Source organism: Anarrhichthys ocellatus, unplaced genomic scaffold (assembly GCF_004355925.1).
Source record: "Anarrhichthys ocellatus isolate YVR2014 unplaced genomic scaffold, GSC_Weel_1.0 scaffold4, whole genome shotgun sequence".
Taxonomy (NCBI): domain Eukaryota; kingdom Metazoa; phylum Chordata; class Actinopteri; order Perciformes; family Anarhichadidae; genus Anarrhichthys; species Anarrhichthys ocellatus.
This window is the reverse complement of record NW_022280034.1, coordinates 3,523,144-3,545,380: the sequence shown is the minus strand read 5'-3', so window position 1 is coordinate 3,545,380 and position 22,237 is coordinate 3,523,144. Positions and strand designations below refer to the sequence as shown.

Sequence of the window (22,237 nt, the reverse complement as noted above, 5' to 3'; positions counted from 1 at the left end):
ATGTTGCTGTTTGGGGTAGTAGATACACAACACCGAGGTAATTAGATTTACCGTTACTACTATAAGTACGTGAATGTCGACCTTTATTCTGGAAGTTGGATTTATTTGCTTCCGGGTAAACTGCTTCCGGTCTCGGATAGGATTGTTTCTGGTGTCTAACGTCATATGTTAGCTAACAGCTAAAACAGACTGAGGAATATAGCCGTTGGGAATCCGAGTAGGTACAGAAGTATAGTTTAAAGTAGAAAGTATACATTGGGAATTCATTGCTTTGTATTAAAATGCTAGTCTGATAGCCACATAGCAGCTACTATCTCTTGGCTAGCCATGCTAATGCTATGTTATAGCCATACCTTGACAGCACTCTTTCCATTGAATCTTATCAGGACCAGGATGCCCGCTGATGTTTTGCAAGCTAAGCTAGCGTGCTAACGTAAGCTGCCTTATCTGTTGCTGCAGCGTTGTAGTATGTGTTAGTGTGAACATCTGTCATAAAGAGTCATAGTTCCCATCAACTGGCCGCAGAGTCTGCACTCATGTCGGGCAGGGGCACCAGTGTGGAGTGGGTCGAGACCACGGAGGAGGTTGTTTTAACAGAGTGTCTGACCCATGAACACAACACCCCTGCAGGTATGACACATTTAATTGACATTTAAACTGGTGATATGACTTGTTGTCTTATGTAAGTTTAATTAATTGGTGCCTTTTTTTTCAGTGTTACCGGTTTTGGAGCATGCAGAAACGCCAATCCAGAAGTTACTGGACACTGTGGGACGTGGAGATAACCCAGAGGCTGGTGATGGCTTTTGTAAGCAAGAGACACTCTTTCCTCTTCTGCTTATATTCGCAGCATTATTGGGGATTAATACAACGTTCTCACATTATCAAAAGACAGAAAATTAGCAAAATGTCATGGAGTATTCCAGCGTATGGCATTAATGCTGTTTTATTCCTCTTTCCCTCTTCTTATGAGAAGTTCCTAAAGTTGAATGACTGTTTCATTTTGTTTTCCAGACTGTGAGGAGTGTCTGACTCTCTTCCAGGACCAGAGCGATCCCGCTAACATCACCGGCCCATCTTTCATTCTCGACTTTCCGACGAGCACGGGTCTCCCCCAGAGGGCCCTCCTCACCCTCCCCTACGGCCTGATGATAGGCAGATCTAGTATTCCCAATGCGGGCGTTGGGGTCATAAATCACGGGCCGACGGTGTCGCCGGGAATGCATTTTGGACCGTACGAGGGGGAAGTGACCACGAGAGAAAACGCCATGGCAAGCGACTTCTCCTGGGAGGTGAGATTGGATGTGACTTGTCCTCTCTAAATACTTCTGATTGTGGTTATTATTCATTGTTAAATGTGCATATTCTGTCTGCAGATTTACAAAGAAAAAGACGAATATGAGTACATTGATGCAGCCAGAGAATCTCACTCAAACTGGATGAGGTAATGTATTGAACTCTGTTATTGTGTCTGTTTCTCACGGTGTCTCCCTTCATGTTGTAGATGATGGCTCATCATATTCTCTTCTTACGCAGGTACGTCAACTGTGCTCGTAACAAAGACGAGACCAACTTGCTGGTGGTCCAGTACAAAGGCAGCATCCTCTTTCATTGCTGCCGCTCCATTCACCCTGGAGACGAGCTCGCGGTGTGGCCCAGCGCCAAGTTTCTGGCCCAGTTTAGTGAAGCTTGGGGCCAGGTGTGGGTGATGAAGTTGAATGCAACAGGTGCCTTTACAACCTAAGTATCCCCCGTCACAAAAATCACATTCTACTGAAGAATTCTTACAATGTAATGATGCAATTTTCCCCATTCTCTCCTAAATTGTAGAGAGTAACACAGCTGCGACGTCTCAGATCTTCCTGTGCTCCCACTGCCAGCTGTCCTTCACCACGGAGTCCTTCCTCCAGCGGCATACGGAGTGCTTCCACATGCAGCCTGAAGGGGGCGGCACAACTGACGCCGACTCCGCTCTCGCTACAGCCTCCCTGGTGGTGTTTTCCGTGGACACCGTCAGGCCCAAGACGTGCGGCGATTGCGGAAAGACTTTCAAGCAAATCCCTCACCTCAGGAGGCACAAGCTTTGCGTCCACTCAAACAATCGTCCCTACTGCTGCTCGCAGTGCAGGCGGAGCTTTACCCAGGCGTCCGGCTTAATCAGACACCAGCTGATTCACAGGAAGCGCGCTTTGATAGAAGACGCAAACATTGTTCCTGATCCGGGCAAAATCCTTAGTGAGACGAACGAGAACTTGACGCTGAGATCAGAACTTTTTACTTCTGCAGATCCAGATGTAGCGGAGGAAACAAAGGGTGTGAGTGAAAGCGAGAATGTACAAGAAGCAATGGATGTAACTGAAACTGAGAACACTCCTGCTGGAGAGGCAGAAACATCCCAATGCAGTTGTTCGGACTGCGGCAAGAGCTTCACAAATGAGGCGACCCTGAGAAAGCACAAGGCGACTGTCCACGAGAGGCTCCGTCCTTACGTCTGCACCGTGTGCCAGAAGTGCTTCGGCCAGTACAACGACCTGACACGGCATCTGAGGCGGCACCAGAAGCAAAGCAAGAGGGGCAAGAAGGTAAACGAGGCCCCGGAGGAATCTACCACCATGCCCTTCAGCTGTGCCGAGTGTGCACTGACGTTTTCCTCAGTGGACGCTCTTCAGCAGCACATACCGGAGCATCACTCAGAGGACAACCCGGTGGAACATCAAGAGGATGATCAGAGCCACGATCCAGACTTCAGCCCACAGACGTCACTGCCTGAAACTGTTAGAGGCCTTCAGAGGCCTCAGCGACGTGGAGCTGGGTCTAAAATGTCTGCCATAACTAAGCTCATAGCCCCGAAACGAAGGGCAGCCGTCTGCAAGAAGCCGTCGACCGGCCTCGAGAGGAGCTCCGCCGAAACAGAAGCGCCTGCTGTGACAAACAGAAAGTTGACTAAATACAAATGGTTCAGCTGTAATCGCTGTAAACAAACGTACGGAAACCCGGATGATCTCGAGGCGCACAAGTGCGCTTTGAAACCGCTCAAGTGTGGTCAGTGCGGGGCGACCTTCAGCAAGTCCGGCTTCCTGAAACGACACGAGCAGACTGTGCACGAGGACGCAAATTCTTACAGCTGTGACCGCTGCGGTAAGGTCTTCTCCACATCTGGCAACCTCAAACAGCATCGGACGAGCAACACCTGCATGAAGTATCACTGCACGTCAGAGCTGTTCCGGTGCTCCTTTTGTCAGTTCTCCTTCACCATGAAGAGCTACCTCATCAAACACGTCAAGAGGCACCACCCGGTAGAGTACCTGTCGCACTGCGACTCCGACATCCTCGTGGATCACCTGGAGGAGGAGGAAGAGGAGGAAGAGGGAGGGGAGAAAACCTACGTATGCCCCCACTGCGGGAAGAGCTGTGCGAGCAGCAAAGCGTTTAAATCCCACGCGTGCTTCCAGCAGGTGAAGATGCTGTACTTGTGCACCGACTGTGGGAAGGGCTTCACCAACCACTACGGCCTCAAGCAGCACCAGCGCATTCACACGGGCGAGAAGCCGTACGTGTGCCCGCACTGCAGCAAGAGCTTCTCCTACACCGGCCAGCTCAACGTGCACCTCAGGACTCACACCGGGGAGAAGCCGTACCTGTGCACGCACTGCGGGGAGAGTTTCCGGCAGTCGGGCGACCTGAAGCGGCACGAGAGGAAGCACACGGGCGTGAGGCCCTACAGCTGCCAAGAGTGCTGCAAGAGCTTCAGCCGCCCGCAGAGCCTCAAGGCCCACCAGATGCTCCACCTGGGACAGAGGATGTTCAAATGCAGCCAGTGCGGCAAGAGCTTCTCCCGAAACTATCACCTCAGGAGGCACCATCAGAAGATGCACTTGTAGTCGCTTATTCAGGACTTTGGGAAATGATGCAGAGGAGCTGCAGTTGCACTAGAAGGTCGAGTAGAGTTGCACAGAATTTTTTTCCAATGCTCGTTATTTTAACTTAAGTTTGAGTTTCATAACCAAAAGTTTGGATTTTTATGTTAAGAATTATACATTTTTGTTATTTAAAAGCGCAATACTTAATTCACTTCCATTAACAAAAGACAGCTTGCCACTTAAACAAATGATTATTGTCTCGATGTTAACTTTGAAATAAAAACACAAACTTCACCTTCACTGTTGACCATTTATTCCACAAAACATACAATGCAAAGCATGTGCACTGTACAAGCCTTAATATTATGAAAATACTCATAACCATGCCTGTTTTTTTTTTTTGTCAATTCATTAATCTTAATTTAGTTTCTGTAGTCATCCAGATCTACACAGTTACAACTGTCTACTGAACATTGCTTCTGTCACTTTTTGTCCTCGTTAGCTCATATTTCTACCTTTTTTGACTAGATTATAAATATTAAGTAAAATTAAAATATTTCAGTCTTACCTGAACTATACAAACATACTGGTATGACGGTTGACACGAGGAGACTCAATTCCATTTGAAACTGTGTGCGTGAATTGAAACAGGCGTGAACCCGGCAGTGTTTTCCATGTGCTACACACAGCGGTGTCGAGTGCAGCTGCTGGTTCGAGACACAAGCGTTTTAAAATATTTGCTGCTGGTAACGGCTTCTTTAAACAATCTCGGTCCAGTAATGTTTCTTATATCAGTAGTCCTAACTAATACCAGTTACACAAGTCCTTGACAACATCCATTTGGAGGGGGGAGAGATCCATTTTCATTTGTGGAGGCTTGTTTTCTGTGGTCCTGTTTTTGTTTTTTGTTTTTTTTATTTAAAGAAGCGAGGGGTTGAGACCGGAGGGGTTGGGACGCTCATTGAAGAGTCTCTTTAGTGTGTAAAAAATACACAAACACTTCTGAAAGGTAGGCAGCAGGTGGTTAATTGACAAAGACCCCTACGAAGGTTGGGTTACAGTTTCTACTATTTCGAAGACACCTCCAAATATAGTTCCCGTTTCTTCCTCCGTTCCAGTGAAGCACCTTGTTGGTGTCTTCTTCAGTGCAATCTCCATCCAATTTACATCACATAAAATATACAACAACCCTCTATCTCATTAGTTTATATTATGTTAAATGTTATACACATATTAAAAATTTTTACAAACCAAACTGATTGTTAAACCACACAGTATCACATCTGTACAAAAAAAAAGAAAAGGTCACAAAACCAGGCGAAAGAAAGAAAGGGGTCTTTTTTTTTTTTTTTGGCAATTAAAAGTAACATCCTGGTCTGTCACAAAACCACAAAGTAAGGGATTAAATACTGAAAAGGAACAGCACATCTAGAGCTCAACAGAGTCTGTATTTGTGATGATAAAACCGTTCTTCACAATCCCATAAATGGTAACAGAAAAACATGGTTAAAAGGGGTTAAAAGTGGCTGAAATACGAAGCCTGAGGACACGTATACGGTATGCGCCCGGAAACCAAGCTCACGGGGGCGACGAGGAAATACCCTGCAGGTCAAGTACAATGACACCGTCTCCTCCTGTAGCTAGTGAAGTTCTGCTCTCTGAGACGCGTGACGGACAAAAAGGCTTTTACTTTTATAAAGGTTCAGATTTCAGCTCCTCCACCCGGCACTCCAGGTCCGCCACCTGCAGGAGAGAGAGAGAGAGGGAGGGAGAGAGGGAGAAGCAGTGATGTTGAGTTAATACTCGTAATATGGTTTGATCTGGAACAAAAGGCCTCGTCTGATATTAGAAGTAGATGAGAAGTTTCCTCAAATTGTTGGCAAACCGCACATCCACACTTCATTCAAACATCACCACCCACATGCTGCAGAGTGAGTCACGTCAGGACACAACACGCTGACTAAATATGGGCCTCTTGAGGTTTCCTCGCTATCGCTGGAATTGAATTCTCTTTCTAGGTCACCTCCCGTACCTGCTCTTGAAGTTGCCCGGACTCCTCTTTGAGAAGAGAGGCCTCAGCTCCAACTTGTGCACAGCGCTGGGTCTCCTTCTTCAGGTACTCGATCTCCCTGTTAACGGACAACGGAGTGTTTAGACTGAGCGACTCGGACGTGATGAAACAACTCTTTCATCCCTCGTCTTCATGCGGACTCACTTCTGCTGATACTCCTTGATCAGGCGTTTGGCTTTGCTGTACTTGCGCTCCAGGGCCTGATACTGGGACTGCGTCTCCTTCAAGTGCTCGTCCACCGCCTGGCACAGGCTCTGAGCCTCCATCCAGTAGCCCTCCAGCTTATCCATGCGCTCCTTGTTCTCCTGCAGGGTCTGTTCCAGCTGGGCCTTGTCCATACGCCAGCGCTGCTTCTCCTGCTCCGCGTGGTGCAGCTGGAGAGACGGGCGACGTTTCAGTGAAGTCGCACGGTAACGTAATCTCTTAAAATGATCGATGCTTCATCTCACAAGAGGGTGCATAAGTATTAAATATGATCATTTAAACCTACCTTTCTCTTCAGCTGTTGGATCTCAGCTTGGGTCACAGCATGCTTTATTTGGAGCTTTACAGCAAAGAGAGATGACGATTTTAATTTAAGAAAAACAAGCTGTGATTACACAGAAAAGGAGTTCACTTCTCACCTCTTTGTATTTATGTGCCAGTTTCTCAGGGTCTGTCTCCAGGGGGGACATGTCCTCGTTCTCCGCCAGGTCAAACACCTCGATGGCGCTGGGATACGGCGGGCTGACCTCCTCGTCCTCGTCCTCTTCCTCGTCCGTGCCGTACTCACCGCCCTGCAGGGACGAGGTCCAGGTTAGGAAACCCGTTCAAGCTTTTTATTTCAGTTTAAAAGGGCCGGTTCACCCAAACTACCGAGAGCGAACCGACTCTTTAGAGTCACATCTTGCTTCCTGGTTTGAGTCCAAATGTTGCAGCAGCAGGACGTCACGTGTGAAGGGATCATTTAAGTTGCAAACCAGAATCATTTAAAGAGAGAAAGCTACATTTTGGGAAGGCAAATTGTTCAAACATCTATCATGTTTGATAAATATTTGGATAAAATGTCACATAAATCAGGATCACAAAGTGTTGATTACATATATCTATAGTGATTGAATGCTGCCTTTAAAAGCCCACGTTTATATGCTGTGACACCAACCGGCCACTAGATGACGCAAAGCTCCCAAGAGCAGACTCTGCTCGCCATTACACAACCTAATGCTTTTCAAGAACCACCCACCATCACGCTGCATGAATGGGGCAACTTCCTCTCTGTTATGATAATGAAAGTACAGGAGTTGTTATGGTGTTTCTGCTGCTCTGTTTACGTAAAACTAAAAAAGAGAGACATAAGAGATTAACAAAGCAAAGGACATCCGAGGGCAACAAAATTTGAGTCCTCCTGATCCGTCCCCCTGTCGGAGCCGAGCTTATCGTTTGATCAGACTGACAGTACATGCTGGACACTATAGTGTGGCTTCCAACGACACAGTCACACCAGAGAGGGTCACTTCTGTTTAGCATGGGAAACATTTCATAATCCTAAAGGGGAACCGAGGACACGCAGAGCAAACGATTCATATTTGAGGAAGTATTTTGTGCCTGAGCAGGTTGAAAATCAAATTTGAAGCCATTTTGTGATGTTTTTGTTTTGATAACTTTAAATGTTAATGAATGCATTCAGATATTTTTTTTTCGAATACAGGAATTGCAGGGAGTCTACAGGTGTCCGAGAATTAAGTTTAATGCGTTTTTAACACCTTTTTAAGACAGGTTTTAATTCAATTTAAGACTTATTTTCAGACAAATCCTCTTTTTTCATATTTAAATAAGCAGAGCAGGTAAACATCGCGGTAAGTACAACACATTTGGTCTCATACAGCAGACACTTTTAGGTAGAAACAGTTACCTTTCGCTTAGACAGCCAGGCGCTGCTGTAGTAAATCTAGCCATTACTTTTCTTCCACATCGCGATTTTGCAATTGATATATATATATATATATATATATATATATTGTAATACGTTAACTCTGCTGCAGGAGAACTTGACTAATTTTGACAAAAACAGATGCATGGAATTTGATAAAGTGTTCATGTTGAAAATAATAAAGCAATAACTTAAATTATTATTCATTATTTAACGACTTTCAAGGCCAAATATATATATTAAATGAAATTTAAGACGATTTTAGACTTTTTAAGGACCTGCAGACACGCTGGAATGGATCCTCTCTAAATAATATATTACATTTTAATTTCTTTAAAATTGGTTGCACTTCTGCATGTGCAGACAAACCAAGCAGTTCTGTCAGATCACACCAGCCCTCCTTGTTTCAGAGGGATCTTTAGAAGCTCACCTCCTGCTCGTCCATGTACTGGTTGTAGCGCTGCTCCATCATCTCCCTCTGCCAGCGCTCCTGCTCCAGCGTCTGCTGGATGAGCTGGGCCACCTCGCTCTGCTCGCCCGGCTTTTCTCGCCCGATCACGAACCTGTGTTTGGACAACACCAGCAGTCCAGCTCAGTTAGGATTAAAACCTCTCAAAGTGGCTAGCTGAACTGAAATAGTCCTCCATGTCATATGGTATTTATGCATGTGCATGCTAAATAATACATTTATTTCTTTTTACTCCCGTCCACTCAGGAGCACGAACACCGGCTCCACACGGACCAAGAAAGTGTTTTTCATATACAATAAAACCTCCTGAGTTGGTATAGTTTAATGCATTAATGTAGTAAGGAATGTGCTGGCTCTCTGATGACAGAACATGTCTTCCTGTTTGGAGCTGAACAAAGGCGGTCTCTGTGGAGTTGGCCTCTCTTCAATGATTAAAATCAAACCCTGCCTCTCCTTCAGCTCATTGTACAGTTCATTATAGGCACTATACGTTTCTTGATCGAGGCTCACAAATCTTCGTCCAATTACAGCGAACGGGAATAAAAACGCAGTAAATCACCATGAAGCCACAGACGGTTATTAAGCCAGCCGCTGCAGCCTTTTCAATTCTGCGGCACTAACGGGTAATTAAATGCTCACAAACGAACTTCCTGCCCCGCCCCCCCATCTATTTGTCTGCCTGATGTTTTGTTTTTTTAATGAATAGGTCTGAGCTCTGGTGCCCTTCACCATCACTGCAGCAGATCCATAATGCATGAGCTGTCTGTGGAGGTCTCTGATCTTCACAAGTCACACAACACAAACAATCACCCTTAAAGCTACTGACCACAAAACCCTGAATTATGAATGAGCTTAGATTACAAAAGGGGGCAAGTCAGCTCCACCAAAACGCCAAAGAGCTCGGCTACAAACATCCCGCTGGCATTTCAGAACGATACTTTTGATGAAGTGTATTTGTTCCTGATAACTGTGTTTTCTGTGGTTCTAGGGACCCTCGTTCAGGATGTCTCAGAGAGGAGCTTTGCAACACTGAAGGGTATAATCATGACCCCGCGAGACTTGAGATACAAATCTGCAGTCTGGTGAGCTGAATGGGCAGGATGTGGTAGAAATCGGTCCAGACCGGTGGTGGGTGTTTATCCAGAGGAAGCCATCTCTTCGAGCAAGAATGCTGATGTCACAGCGAGCTGTTGCAACAAAGTGGAACAAGACGAATGTCCTGATCACAGCTGAGGCACCAAGCGAGATGGCTACTGTAGAAATACGTTAACGAAGAGCGCAGCAGGGCTTTGAGATAGAGAACGTTGGCTAGCTAACATGCTAACATGTTGCAGGTAATCTTTACCATGTTCACAAGCCTGTTAGCATGCTAGCATTTGACAGGAACTGAAGCCGCTAGACTCCATTGACAAAACAGTACATTTTCCTTGAAAAACACAGGAATTGCTGGTCTACCGCCGCCTCGATCCGTTAGCTAGTTAGTTTTATTGTGTTTGAAGGACTTAGTTTGCATTCACCAAAGTCACACAACACCACAAACTAACTAACTAATCGTGGCAGCGTTAAACCAGAAACTTCCTTGTTCTTTGAGGTAAAATTCCTGATTTTGTCAATGGAGGCTTGTGGCTTTGAAGAGAGCATAGATGGATATAACGGCTTCAGTTCCCATTAGGAGGAGGCTGTCGGACAGTACGGTGAAGCCGTGAAAGTATTGTAAATATAGCGTACACATGAACTGATTTATTTAGGGTGCGAATATAGGTTTTGCTGATGCCCCCATCCACAGCAGGACTTTGCTCCTGTGCTGGTTTTAAACTCTACACTGATGTCGGATGATCTGCTTTTTTCTCGGCATAAAAGCACATCAAAGCATCTGTAATAAATTCACGACTCTTCGGAGAAACTCTTACTTGACAGTTCCTGAGGTGTTCCTGAGTACGGAGGCGGCAAAGTTCTGGGTGACTCCCACCAAACTGGTCCCGTCCACCTCCACGATCAGATCGTTCACCAGGATCCTGGAGGAGGCAGTTAAGAGAGACGTTCAGGATTCACAGTAATAGCTCCGCTGTGGACTTCACTCATCATTTTTTCACTGAAGCCCACACAAGCAAAAACTCCATTTAAAAGACTGAGTTCTTGGCAGCGAGACCCACATGCAGCTGCCAGGAATCAGAGAGACAAGTGGGACAATGAAGCAACCACGTCTGGAAATAAAACTACAACTACTAAGCTAACCTCAGTTTGACACATGGTTTAAAAGGCAGTTTGACGGCCTTTTTCGTTCTCAGTTGTCTTTACCAGATGGAGAATCAGGATAATCCAATTTAACACGAGTTAACCTACCTCCCATCCTTGTGTGCTGCTCCTCCATCCGTGACGGTCTTGACGAAGATGCCCAGCTTCTCCAGGCCCATGTCGGCCCCGGCACCCATCCCGATGATACTGATGCCCAGGCCCTCGCCATCTGAAGCAGAGTGGGGAAATACCACGACAGTTGTTACCAAACTGTTACTGTGATGCACGTTTAACAGCCTTTTGGTCAGTTTGATGTGTGACGCCGTCATGTCTTTGCGTGGACTGAGGCGGTGTTACAACTCTCTGTGGGCGGGAAAACATGTCTTTGATTCCACGTCCATGTCGTCACGCTTGTGATTTACATTTTTGGGGATAATAATTTGTAGTGTGGAGTGATTTCAGAGAAGGTGAACTTGTGACTGAGAGATTCCTGGATCATTAGGATAAATTTGAGTGGGTAAGTAAAAGTCTTCTCTCTCCCTTTTACCACATGTGTGATCCACATTGAAACTGCCCGGTGGAGTTTACTTGAAGACAAAGTTATGTTTATATTCAGTGTTACTCACCAACATGCATTGTGTGTGTCCTTGAGGCCGGACAACGCACTTCCTTCCTCATGAAACATTCACGAAGCCAATTTGAAACCTTGTATTGTTTACATCAATGATTGCTTTGTCGGCTCATTTACTGCATTTCTTTGCACACTACTGCCAACAACGGTTAGCGGAATAACACGAAACGCGTGGCAGGATTGTGAATCACATGGTCTGCATGCTGGCAACGCTGCACAGAGCATCTTTGTGTGATCCTCCATTGTAACTCAAAATATCTTAATGAACTTGTAGAAGTACAATCTAAAGACGAGGACTGTCCAAAGAAATTCTTAGTCGACTAACTCTGTAGTGACTGCCCGACTAATTGATGAGATCAGTAAAACTGAGTTCCTCCACAAAGAATCACACAAAAGCACCACTTTAAATCTTGTGTTCACCAGAGATGCTCATAAGTTACTTTGAAGTCATTCAGCAGGAAAAATGCATAAAAAACAACTAAAATAATCAAAAATTGGATCTTAATTTGAAGCATAAGTGTACATAGCAGTTTTAGTTGTGAGCCAGGCTGAGTATTGTTATCCTCAGATCTGGCGGGAGAATCTGTTTCACAACAAAACCTGCAGAATGCAGCTTTTTTTAGTACAGTGAGCGGCAGAGAGTCTGATAAGAGGCGCTCTACCAGGAGATGATGCAGCATTTCTTTGCAGCACATCATCCACAGAGTCAGGAGCAAGTCCATGAAAAGATTTCTGAAGTATTAGCAGGATCTTAAATCAGCCTTAAAACCAACTGGAGGCTACGCAAGGACAAACTGACTGTAATCCATTTATATTTGTAGTAAAAGCCTGCACAAGCTTCTTTGCATCCTGGGGAGGTTTGAAATAATAACAACACTATTTCAGTTAACCTCTTCGTATGTAAAGGGAACGTTACATAAGTGATAAAACCCAGATTTTTGTAATCTTTGATTAATCTCCTTTGGGATTAATATAGTTTTATAATATAGACGTCACACACAGCAGCACATCATTTAGAACATATGGAGTCCTGTGTTACCTGCCCTGTACGCAATTCTAAATATAGTCTTCTATAAATATATGAATGCACTATAATGTTGAAGGGATGTTGAGGGAAGTGTGGCTCCCTCGGGGAAAGAGAGATGTTGGCATTTATTACTTTTTACATCAGTAATAAATGTGTCTCTTTATTTTCTTTATTTGGCTTCAAAGACAGAACGCACAGATTAAACTGTCCAGTGGGAAGTTAATCACTAAAAATTCTCAAATACCTTTCTGTGAATGTGAAATTTCTTGTTCTCATTTTGTTTCCAATTTTATGCACACCACCCACCAGGTGCCCCAAGCAGGTTAAAATAAATGCTTTGAATTCTTCAAAAATACTGTGCACGTTGAGAAAAGACAGCTTCATAATGTTCTGTACCTTTCTCCAGCTCCGCGGGGAACAGGTCCAGCCTCTCCACCCTCTTCTCCAGCTCGTACTCTGCAGACGCCGCCATGGGATCCACGTCTTCATTGCGCCGGTCGTAGTCCTCGTTGGGGTAGGTGGCAAACACCTGCAGGAGGAGCCAGAGACACTGGATCAAACACTTAAACCTCTTTGTTTCAGACTGTGGAAGGCAGCAGGGTTTTGTTTTTTTGCAGAGAGTTAGATGAGATGATCAATCCCACTCTTATATCTGTCTGTTAACTATGAAGCTACCACTAGGAGACAGTTAGCTTAGCACAAAGACTGGCAGCGGAGGGAAACAGCTAGCCTCTGTGCAAAGGTATAAGACCCACCTAACAGCTCCTAAAAAGTTTGTTGTTTAACACTTTTCATCTGTTCAAAAACTTAACAGTTTGTGGTTTGGACGGAGCCAAGCTAGCTGTTTGCCCCTGTTTCCAGTCTTTGTGCTAAGCTAAGCTAACTGCCTCCTGGCTGTAGCTTCATATTCAGCCTACAGAATGTCAAACTATTCCTTTAAATAAGTCCCGCCTTTAGTGATAACCGTCCCCTCTGTGGTGTCTCAGTGTTAGCCCAGAGCTAACCCAGTTAGCCCACGTGTGTCCTTTCTGCGACTTGAAAACTGTAGATGACTCTTATTTGTTTTTTTGCAGCCGTTGTGGCTCATCACTGTTCCGTGACACTACATAGCTTCTCCAGCATGTACTCCAAATATAGTAACTGCTAATGAAAACAGAAAACAAACCACTTCCTGTGGACCCCGGGGAGCGTGGTACATGTTGAATCACTTGTGTGTGTTTCAACAGGTGTAAAGAGAGCGGATTGTGTCTTGACTACATGTGATCAAAACCAAATCCACTGCAAACTAAACAGTTTATATCTGTTCAAATATTAAATCCAGGTTTTCAGTTTAATGCCTATGTATCCTCTTATGCTGATTGATATGATAAACACAATTCAACTTCGAATTTCTATCATTATGTCTGGGCAATAGTTGAAGGACTCACCACAGAAGAATGGGTGTGTTTCGTGTCCTAACAAATGCTTTAATATTCTAGACACCATCACCGAACGCTCAGAGGTTGTGGAGATGTATGCAGCTGAGGTAGACGAGCTGGATGCATGGTTTTAATAAAAACTGACCGCCGGTGTAAATACGCACGTAATGCAATTCAAAAGTATCGACCACTTCAGCTGAGACGGCCACGGCATGTCCGCGCAGAGCCCCGAGCTGTATCGTTTCACAGCGGTAATGTGTATCAAACACAATCGATCACAAACCGCTGAAGTTGCTCTCATGAAGACAGAGGCCTCTGTTTCCCCACATTCACTCTGGTCCACCAGCATGACAGTTTACATAACCACATCCAGCATGCTAATGGGGGGCTTCTGCAGCTGCTCACACACACACACACACACACACACACACACACACACACACACACACACACACACACACACAGAGAGAGTCTTCCAAGATGATTATGCATGCATATAAGCACCACGCTGCATGCTCCACTAGCCACCCACACTAATTCAGTGCCGGACCTTCTCTTTTCACACGTTCCTTCATGTATTTTAACTAAATTCTCAACTTTCCTCCTCACAATCATTCGCCTCTGCGGCGACACTTTAACACATCTTTGTTTACTTTCTCTCACTTCTCTCTCTCACTTCTCTCTCTCTCTCTCTGCTGTTTACTTCGTCCATCTGTGTTACAAAGTAGCAGCCCGTAGCTTTCGATGCTAACCCTTCGGTCGTATGGGCCCCGAGTCCCTGGCAACCCCCCAGTAAAGAGCCTGTCAGTTTTGACAGCGCCTTTGAAATATAAGCAGCAACCTCCTCTCTCACATGTAATCAGTATCATTGCATGTTCATGCCTCATTGAATACTGTACAAGCTTTTCCTTCTACTTTAAAGCCTCACATACCCATAAGAAAGGGCTTTAAAATGCCTGTATGCTCACACAAGTGATGAAGATTACATGCTGCTAGAGTTTATCGGGATCAAAGTATTCTTTTAGTGCAGGGATCTTATTACATTCAATAAATAAAGTTTGTTTTATAATCGTTTAATCAGTTAAAGGACCAGTTTTCCATTTTTGGAAATACACTTTTTCCTTTTGATTGAACTATTTCTTTAAAAGTTTTATATACGACTTTTAGAACATTAACAAAGCAGCAAATCCACATTAATTAGGTGCAGCAGAACTGATTTTAATTCAGCCTATGTATTCAGTGAATCAAATTGAACCATACTGCAGATGACAGATAGCGTGGGAGCAGCACTGAAGTCTAATGGCTTTTGATTTAGGTTACCTTCGTATTTAGAGGGATTAGCAGAATGTGGATTACAGACACACAAAATACGCTGTTTGCATCCTAAGTAACGGGAAATAAAACAACAACAGTGCACTCCAAGCCTGCGTGCCCATTGTGACGCTGTCACGTGGCTCTGCATCACCACTTGAGTTTAGAGATCAAGAGGCCACAGCTGGTGGCTTGTGGTGCCCTCGTTTTGTACGCCCACGATGCAGAGGAAGATAAAACACGGAGCAGCGTTTAACGTGGCACTGGAAAAAAACACACACAGCCGTGATCGGATGTGTGTCGTGACCTGCAGCCTTGGGCAAGTTCATGAATGGGTGTCATGATGCAGGCGAGGCAACAATCCAACCCTCTCTGATACTCGACTAACTCTTTCACTTCCCTCCCTCCGTCTGTGCCGTGTTCCCACACAGGGCAGAAAGACTTCCTCCACGATGCAAACCTCTCACCCCAAACCTCACCCAAGTAGATAGAGTAGTAGAGATGAGGTGGCTATCTTTGGAAGACAAACATTGGGATTAAAGGCAGGGTGATGAAGGGGGGGGTGGGTGGGTGTGGGCTGGAGGAGGACGCTGTTCCAGTTGTGGCAGATAGTAGGTCAGAGAAGCTAACAGATGGCCAGGAAACTCCCTCCCTCCCTCCCTCTCTCTTTGCTACCAGCCGCCTGGGATGTCCTACAAAAGCTCTGTGAGCAGTTAGCTAGAGCCGCTCACCAGCTTGTGTTTGTGTCTGTCCACAGCACCCACTTGGGACTGTGAAGGGTATTAAAAATAACCAGTCACAAATACCATTTTCACAGTGTCGTGACAGAGACGGGGCTAAATGATAGCGCTGCTCTGGAGGCTCCCCTGCAGTGTGGTTACATCTCGACGGCCCTCTCGGCTACAATGCGATTGGGTAACACTGTGGTGATATGTCAGTGCCCTGGGAGTCCTGGGAGTCAGTGCCCAGGGAGTCAGTGCCCCCCCTCCCCCCACAGCAGCATGTCAACTTCTTTCCCTCTTCACTCTCCAAACACAGATCTAATTTTGGATTCAGCCAATAGGATGTGTGGAGGCGGTGCCATTGGTTTTTCACAACAGAAATAGTGCGTTTCCACTCCGTCTCTCCTTGTTCTGTAGCAGCCGACTTTCCATCACTTTGTATTACTCATAGTGCTCCGGCTATTATTTCAACTGGTTTCGCTGCCACTCTCCTTTTTCTACCTTTTAACATGCTTACCATGCATAAGATCTGGTGCCTCGTTGATGCAATTACTCCACTTCTTCTTGGGGTCAGAAATGCTTGTGGCATGCTTTATGAAGCTGTCAAAGTTAAGCATACGCAGACCAAGAGAAGCACTTTTCCACTTAACGGTTTAATTACACCATTATGAAATGCTCTCCCAACCGCCGCAGGTTAAACAAGTCCAGAAGTGGCAGGTAATTGCTTCTAAATCCTCCTTAAAGTGGGGGGTTAATCCAGATCCCAGATGTGCAACACACAGGCGGAAAATAAGGATGTGGTCCTGGCTGACTCTCCTCCAGCCAATGATATCGTAGGTTTGTCACGGTAGCGGCTGTCCTGTTTTTGGCAGGCCAGCCGTCGGTCAGCAGTCTTGTTTAGGCTTAGCGTTCGCCGACCCCGAGGAGAAACACGGCAGCATGAGAACAAGGTCAGCGGCGGGCGACTGAACAGCACGAAGGCTACAGCAGCTATAGAACTACATTATGTTGATCGTTTAATGTTAGTTTCATTATTGTTATAGTTTATCTATATTCTTTATAGACGCACATACAATTGGTTATATTTAGTTTGACTGCAGTGAGTGTCTGTACTAACCCAATAAAGCATTTATTTTCTATATTTAATATCCTGTAGGTTTACATGTTATATTGCTTTGCACATAGTCACAATCATGTACACAGATCTAGAAAATCAGAAGATGTATTGTATTTCTTTCTTACTTAATACAATTGAATGTTATTTTGCATAGTTATTTGTATTCATACCTTCCTAACTGTCTTTTCCTTTACATGTTTCTAGTGTTGCTGTGATTTTAAAGGATGAGGCTGATGATGTCTGGTATTTTTTCCTATTGTCAACAAATCTAGTAAAAAATTAACAAAGTCTATAGTTTATCTCTCTGTGTCATAGACCTCCATTATTGTGCAAAAACATTTAAAAACACACGAGTGAGCCACACCAGGTGACATGTTCCTTCATTACACTGTAGTTTCTTTTGAGCACAAAACAAATGCAATATTTAGGACTGGAAAGACTGAAGGAAGATGTATACAAACAGCTTGAAAAGACACAACAGCGCTCAGACAACATGAGCGAGGTGGCACATCCTGACCCAGCACCACTGCAGGACCGAGAAGTGGGGCAGAGTGACCTTGCTCATAATCTGTCTGGTCTCTCACCCCTCCTGGCTGTGAGTAATGCGCTGTATGAAATACTGCAGTCTAAGTAATAGACAGTTAGAGGATAACTTGACACATGGGGATGTATTACCTCTCCCTGGGCAATCCCTGAGCGGTAAACACAAACCACCGATGGCTGCATTTTGGGCACTCTCCATTTTGCAATTTGCGGCAGCGTACTCAAAAAAATGCAATTCCTCTTCCTGCGTTTGTCGAACTCAACACCCCTCGGATTATTATAATATGAGAACAGTTTGTGTGTGTTAATGATACAGTGCGAAACAAAATCATAGGTGTTCTTGGAGCAGGCTGGGAGGACTTGCGTAGGCAGCAGGAATGCACGAGATAGCGTGTGTTGGGAGATTTAAAAACAGAAAAGTGAAAGACTAGGCGATGACTGAGCAAGGTGATTCTGGTGCATGCAAAATAAATCAGATTATTCTGGTTTGGAGGCAACACAGCGCAAATCCAGTGGAGATGATCTGATTTTACGCTTTTTTTTTTTTTTTAAAGCTTTCCTCCAACAATAGAATAAATAATTTAAAAAAAAATCACAGGAGGCTACACCATGAGCTACTAGTGTTGATACCGAGTGATACAGAATGAAGCTAAAACAAACAAGCGACACCGAATAAATAAGACACGAGGGGCAGCTTCCTGTGTTCGACAAAGACGCGCGGCCCTGAAAAGCGAAGGCAATTCTGCGACGATAACAATGCGGCTATTTTTACTAACAGTAGGAGACTGGTGACAAAGAGCGAGAGGGAGAAAAGAAGCAGCGAGAGAGAGTGTCAGGAGGAGCAAAACAAAGACTCTAGTGTGAACTCTACCCGGAGCACAACTGCTATTTTTGTTTTGCCAGTGTGAGAGGACAGAGACAGACAGACAAACAGACAGACAGACAGACAGACAGGAGTGTGTGATGTAAAACAGGGACAAAGAAAAAGACATGCGCCCTGATGTCCCACCGCTACCACCACAACAACAAGACTTAATTGTGGCCGAGGGCTGAATTGTTGCACAGGGAAATATGCACTAAAAATGGTTACTTCCTCTTTTGGAAGAGAAACCAACTGACACTGTGACTTCAGAGCTGTCAGTAATACAGTCGCATGACATTTGAGCAGCATAATAACGTCCCTCCCATTTGACCTCGCCACCCCCCCCCCATCAACTCTCATCTACCCCTGCATCAATCTCCATAACAAAGGCCACACTGATACAGTGTGAAAGGACTCAGTCGGAGGTTATTCTCCGATGACGGCCGCAGGGTCACAACCAAATTCAGCCTTTGTTTTTTACCAAAGCTTGTGAGTTAAGACTTCTTTAAGACACCGTATATAATGCTTCCTCTTGCTATTAATCTCATGCGGATAAAATGATGTGATAGAAGTCTGCTTTTGTCTTTTTCTTCCTACTTCACAGTTAATTGCGTGATGGACATACTGAGCTCGGGTGTAATTTATATGGGATTCATGGGATTTTCAACAAGGTGGAAACTTCTTGCTTGCATCCAGGTTGGGTGGATATTGGAGCCTAATACTGGCTCACCACATATATGTCAGTATTTGCATACTACTCAGTGGAACCACTACTATACCATTACTATCATTTTAGTTCGTAAGATATTGAAAGGACTAGTTTAACATTTAAGGAAATGCCCGTTTAGAGGCACTGATGAGACGGATCTTCTTATCTTTGGACGAGGCCAGGCTAGCTGTTTCCCCCTGTTTCCAGTCATTGTGCTAAGCTAAGCTAACCAGCTTTTAACTGTAGCTTCATATTTACAATACATCTATAAACCTGGCAAGAAAGCAAATAAGCATATATACCAAAATGTTGAACTACTCATTTAAACTCTACAGCTCTAAATCATCTTGACTTTTTTCAAATATTTTTTTAGAGACAAACAAGAGGGATTGTTGCCTAAAGTGTTTACGTTTAAAGGTTTGTGGAAAAAAGACAGAGCCTATATAATAACATTATATCAAGCTTTAGTGAGTCACCACTACTCGCCGATGTGCAGCCATGAGAAGAGAGCGAGAGCAACTTTCGACTTGACTGGTCATGATGTGGCACAGGAGCCCTTCGTCACTGAAATGGCTTTCTGCGTGAGGGATCGTGTGTGATGTGCAGCGTCAGTGCCCACCTCGGCTGGCAGAGTCTCTGTACGCCTCAGACCTCGAGGCAGAGCAGCGAGACCGAGCTGGAGAGGATATCTGATGCTCCTCTCCAGATCATTACACAACCCCCAGACACAGAGAGGCACTTTAAATCAACTCTACCTCCTCCTCCTCCTCCTCCTCCTCCTCCTCTCTCATCTCACTGATCCAAGAGTGTCTCATTTCTCACGTCCTCCCTCTCTTTCTCACACACACAAAAAACACTCCATTCCTCACCAAGCTCCCCCATAGACTGTCCGCCGACCTTTCATTGGCCACCGCAGCAGCAGAGTGTCCACTTCTCTAAAAACAGGACTAATTATCCAGGCCTCTTTGTTCCTCCTCCCCCAGCAATTATTTACAGAAGCAGCTCCCACTGCGCTTCAGATAAGTATCTACATCGCAGATCTTTTTGGGGGCCCGTGTCAGCTGCACAGTAGGAATGCAGGACCGTCCATTAGCAACTGGCTACTGTGGAAGGGGAGGGGGGGGTAGTGAGGTGTTAGTAGTGTGTGCAAAGCCCCGTGTTGAAACAGGGTAAAATCAAAATGTCAGCATCATTCTGACACCGGTAGAAGCTGAGTGAGTTCATTAAAACAGCTGACAGTGGTGCTGACTGAGTCTGTACCACGGTAGATAAGCTTTAAGGTCAAAATGAACCAGCCTCTCAACACATGCCACATTATGGACATAATCACAAATCAGCACCTCAGCCTAATTGGACAAAGCTCTGGGTGTACTACCTACAGTTTAGCATTAATCCTATGTGTTTTTTCCACTGCATGTTTCCTCACCTTGATGGGCTCTGTGCTGAAGCGGATCTTCCTGGAGGGGGGCGGGTCCTCCTCCACAGGCAGCCCAGAGATCTCCGCACAGCTGGACTCGGCCTCATAGCTGTCATCGACCTCGTCTTCCTCCTCGTCCACCTGGCTTCCTCCAAAGTCCTCCCCCACCGCGCTGTAGGTACTGATATCCACAGAGTCGCGCCCCGACTGGTCGTCTCTGAGAGTCCGGTCTTCGTCCCCAGCGTCCCTGGCCATGTCGCCACCCTTTGGAGAGCTCTTCTTCTGGGCAGCGGTGTCTCCGTTCTCCACAGAGATGTGGATGTCACCTTGCAGTGTTGTGCTGTTGGGCCCCTTGGCCCCATAGTGTTCCTCAGGTTTGACCTCAACACCTGCATCTGACACTGTCTTTTCTCTCTGCTCATTTGGCTCTCCTGCAGTACTGTAAAGTTCAGTATCTGGGGGGTTTTGGTCCCCATTAAAGCTTTCAGACGGAGGAGCCATCCTCGCCCTGGGGCCCCTCGGAGGCCCCTCTTGGCCCATCTGATTGCTAATATCTTCGTCCTGGTTGCCCGCTGCAAAGGCACAAACCCTCTTTGTGATTATTTTGGAGTTCAACACACCCACCTTGGCGCTGACCCCCCTGGAGGGCAGCGGTGGGGTCGAGGAGAGGCGGTGGAGGTTGTTCCGGAGCTCGGCCGCCCGTTCAAACACGGCACTGAGCTGGCTGACCGTAGGGGACACGGCCTCGCTGGTGTCCAGGCTGTCCAGGGACTCTGTGCTGCCGTTGAAACGAGCCATCACGTCCAACCTGCTCTCCTGGAAGCTTGAGGCCTTGTCAGTCTTCAGGAGAACCCTGGTGGTGGCCAGCTTCTCATGCTGCTGCTGGATCTCCTGCTGCTTCTCCTCCTCCTGCTGCTGCCTCTCCTCCTCCTCCTGCTGCCTCTCCTCCTCCTGCTGCCTCTCCTCCTCCTGCTGCTGCCTCTCCAGCTTCTCCTCCTGCTGCTGCCTCTCCTGCTGCTGCTCGAAGATGCGGCGGGTCTCCTGCAGCTTGGAGAAGCTAGGCGACGAGGCCCGCGGGTGCCCGTTCTCCGGTTTGGTGATGTCGAATTTGCTCACGCGCTCGGACACGGTGGATCCCAGCTTCAGCAACGCGCTGTGGTCCACGTTCTCGTTCAGGCTCCCGGCTCTAGGGAGAGAGAGGCGCACCGATTTCTCGGGGTTCCTGGTGCATTCCTCTCCCTCCGCATCGGCCGGGGATGTGGTCTGCATCTGCTGGAACATGTTCTTGATACGGTGCACGTTGGAGCCGTACCTGCGCCCTCGGGGGCCATCCTGCAGGTCCCCGTTGGCGGCATTGTCTTTGACGGGCTTCAGGGCCTGCATCCCCGCTTCGTACGCGTTCCTGTGCGGGGATGGGCTCCTGAGCGTGGAGCCAGAGCCGGTGCTCTTGGATGTGGATTCGGTCTTCATCATGTTGAGTCAAGCGTCGCAACGGATGCTCAGCGACGGCATGTTTCCTTTCTCAACGCCCGGGTGCCAAATCGGTATTATCCAACCAGCAGCAGCCGATCCAAGCGAGGTGGCGCCCAGACTAGACCGGCAGATAGGGAGAAACAAAAACAACAGATCGTATTAAAGGCCTGCTTGCATCCGCTGCAATCCCCGTCCAATGCAACGGAGAAAGTGAGCACGATGCATCTGTCATTAGCTGGCTTGCAGTTGCTACAATGCAAACCTAACCCTCACAGATAATTGCATTAGTCATTCAAAAATAATAATATTTGCACAGAAAAGTAGAACGGTATTGAGCTGCGGATTTACCGCAGCTGACGACAGATTGCTTACGTTTAATCCCTTTTTACAGGCAGCATCATTTTGATCTCTTCCCTCTGTGAGCTGCAGATTTCTGGTCCTCCTCTCGCAGCGGCAGAGTGCT

The 22,237-nt window shown here is 46.1% G+C and overlaps 2 protein-coding genes across 2 annotated transcripts; one reads left to right on the top strand and one right to left on the bottom strand.

Annotated features, from left to right (window-relative positions):
• Nucleotides 1–125: 125 nt before the first annotated feature.
• On the top strand, nt 126–4,158 carry LOC116381335 (zinc finger protein 420-like). Its single transcript, XM_031843404.1, has 6 exons — nt 126–630; nt 716–808; nt 1,015–1,292; nt 1,377–1,444; nt 1,537–1,727; nt 1,831–4,158. Exons 1-6 carry the CDS (start codon nt 537–539, stop codon nt 3,879–3,881), a joined length of 2,775 nt encoding a protein of 924 aa, XP_031699264.1. The 5' UTR covers nt 126–536; the 3' UTR covers nt 3,882–4,158.
• LOC116381336 (neurabin-2-like) lies at nt 4,157–22,225 on the bottom strand. Its single transcript, XM_031843406.1, has 12 exons — nt 22,147–22,225; nt 21,308–21,892; nt 20,311–21,220; nt 12,599–12,731; nt 10,653–10,773; nt 10,220–10,324; nt 8,271–8,403; nt 6,555–6,707; nt 6,422–6,475; nt 6,076–6,305; nt 5,893–5,989; nt 4,157–5,603 (listed from the first exon to the last, which is right to left on the bottom strand). Exons 2-12 carry the CDS (start codon nt 21,772–21,774, stop codon nt 5,553–5,555), a joined length of 2,454 nt encoding a protein of 817 aa, XP_031699266.1. The 5' UTR covers nt 21,775–21,892; nt 22,147–22,225; the 3' UTR covers nt 4,157–5,552.
• Nucleotides 22,226–22,237: the final 12 nt, after the last annotated feature.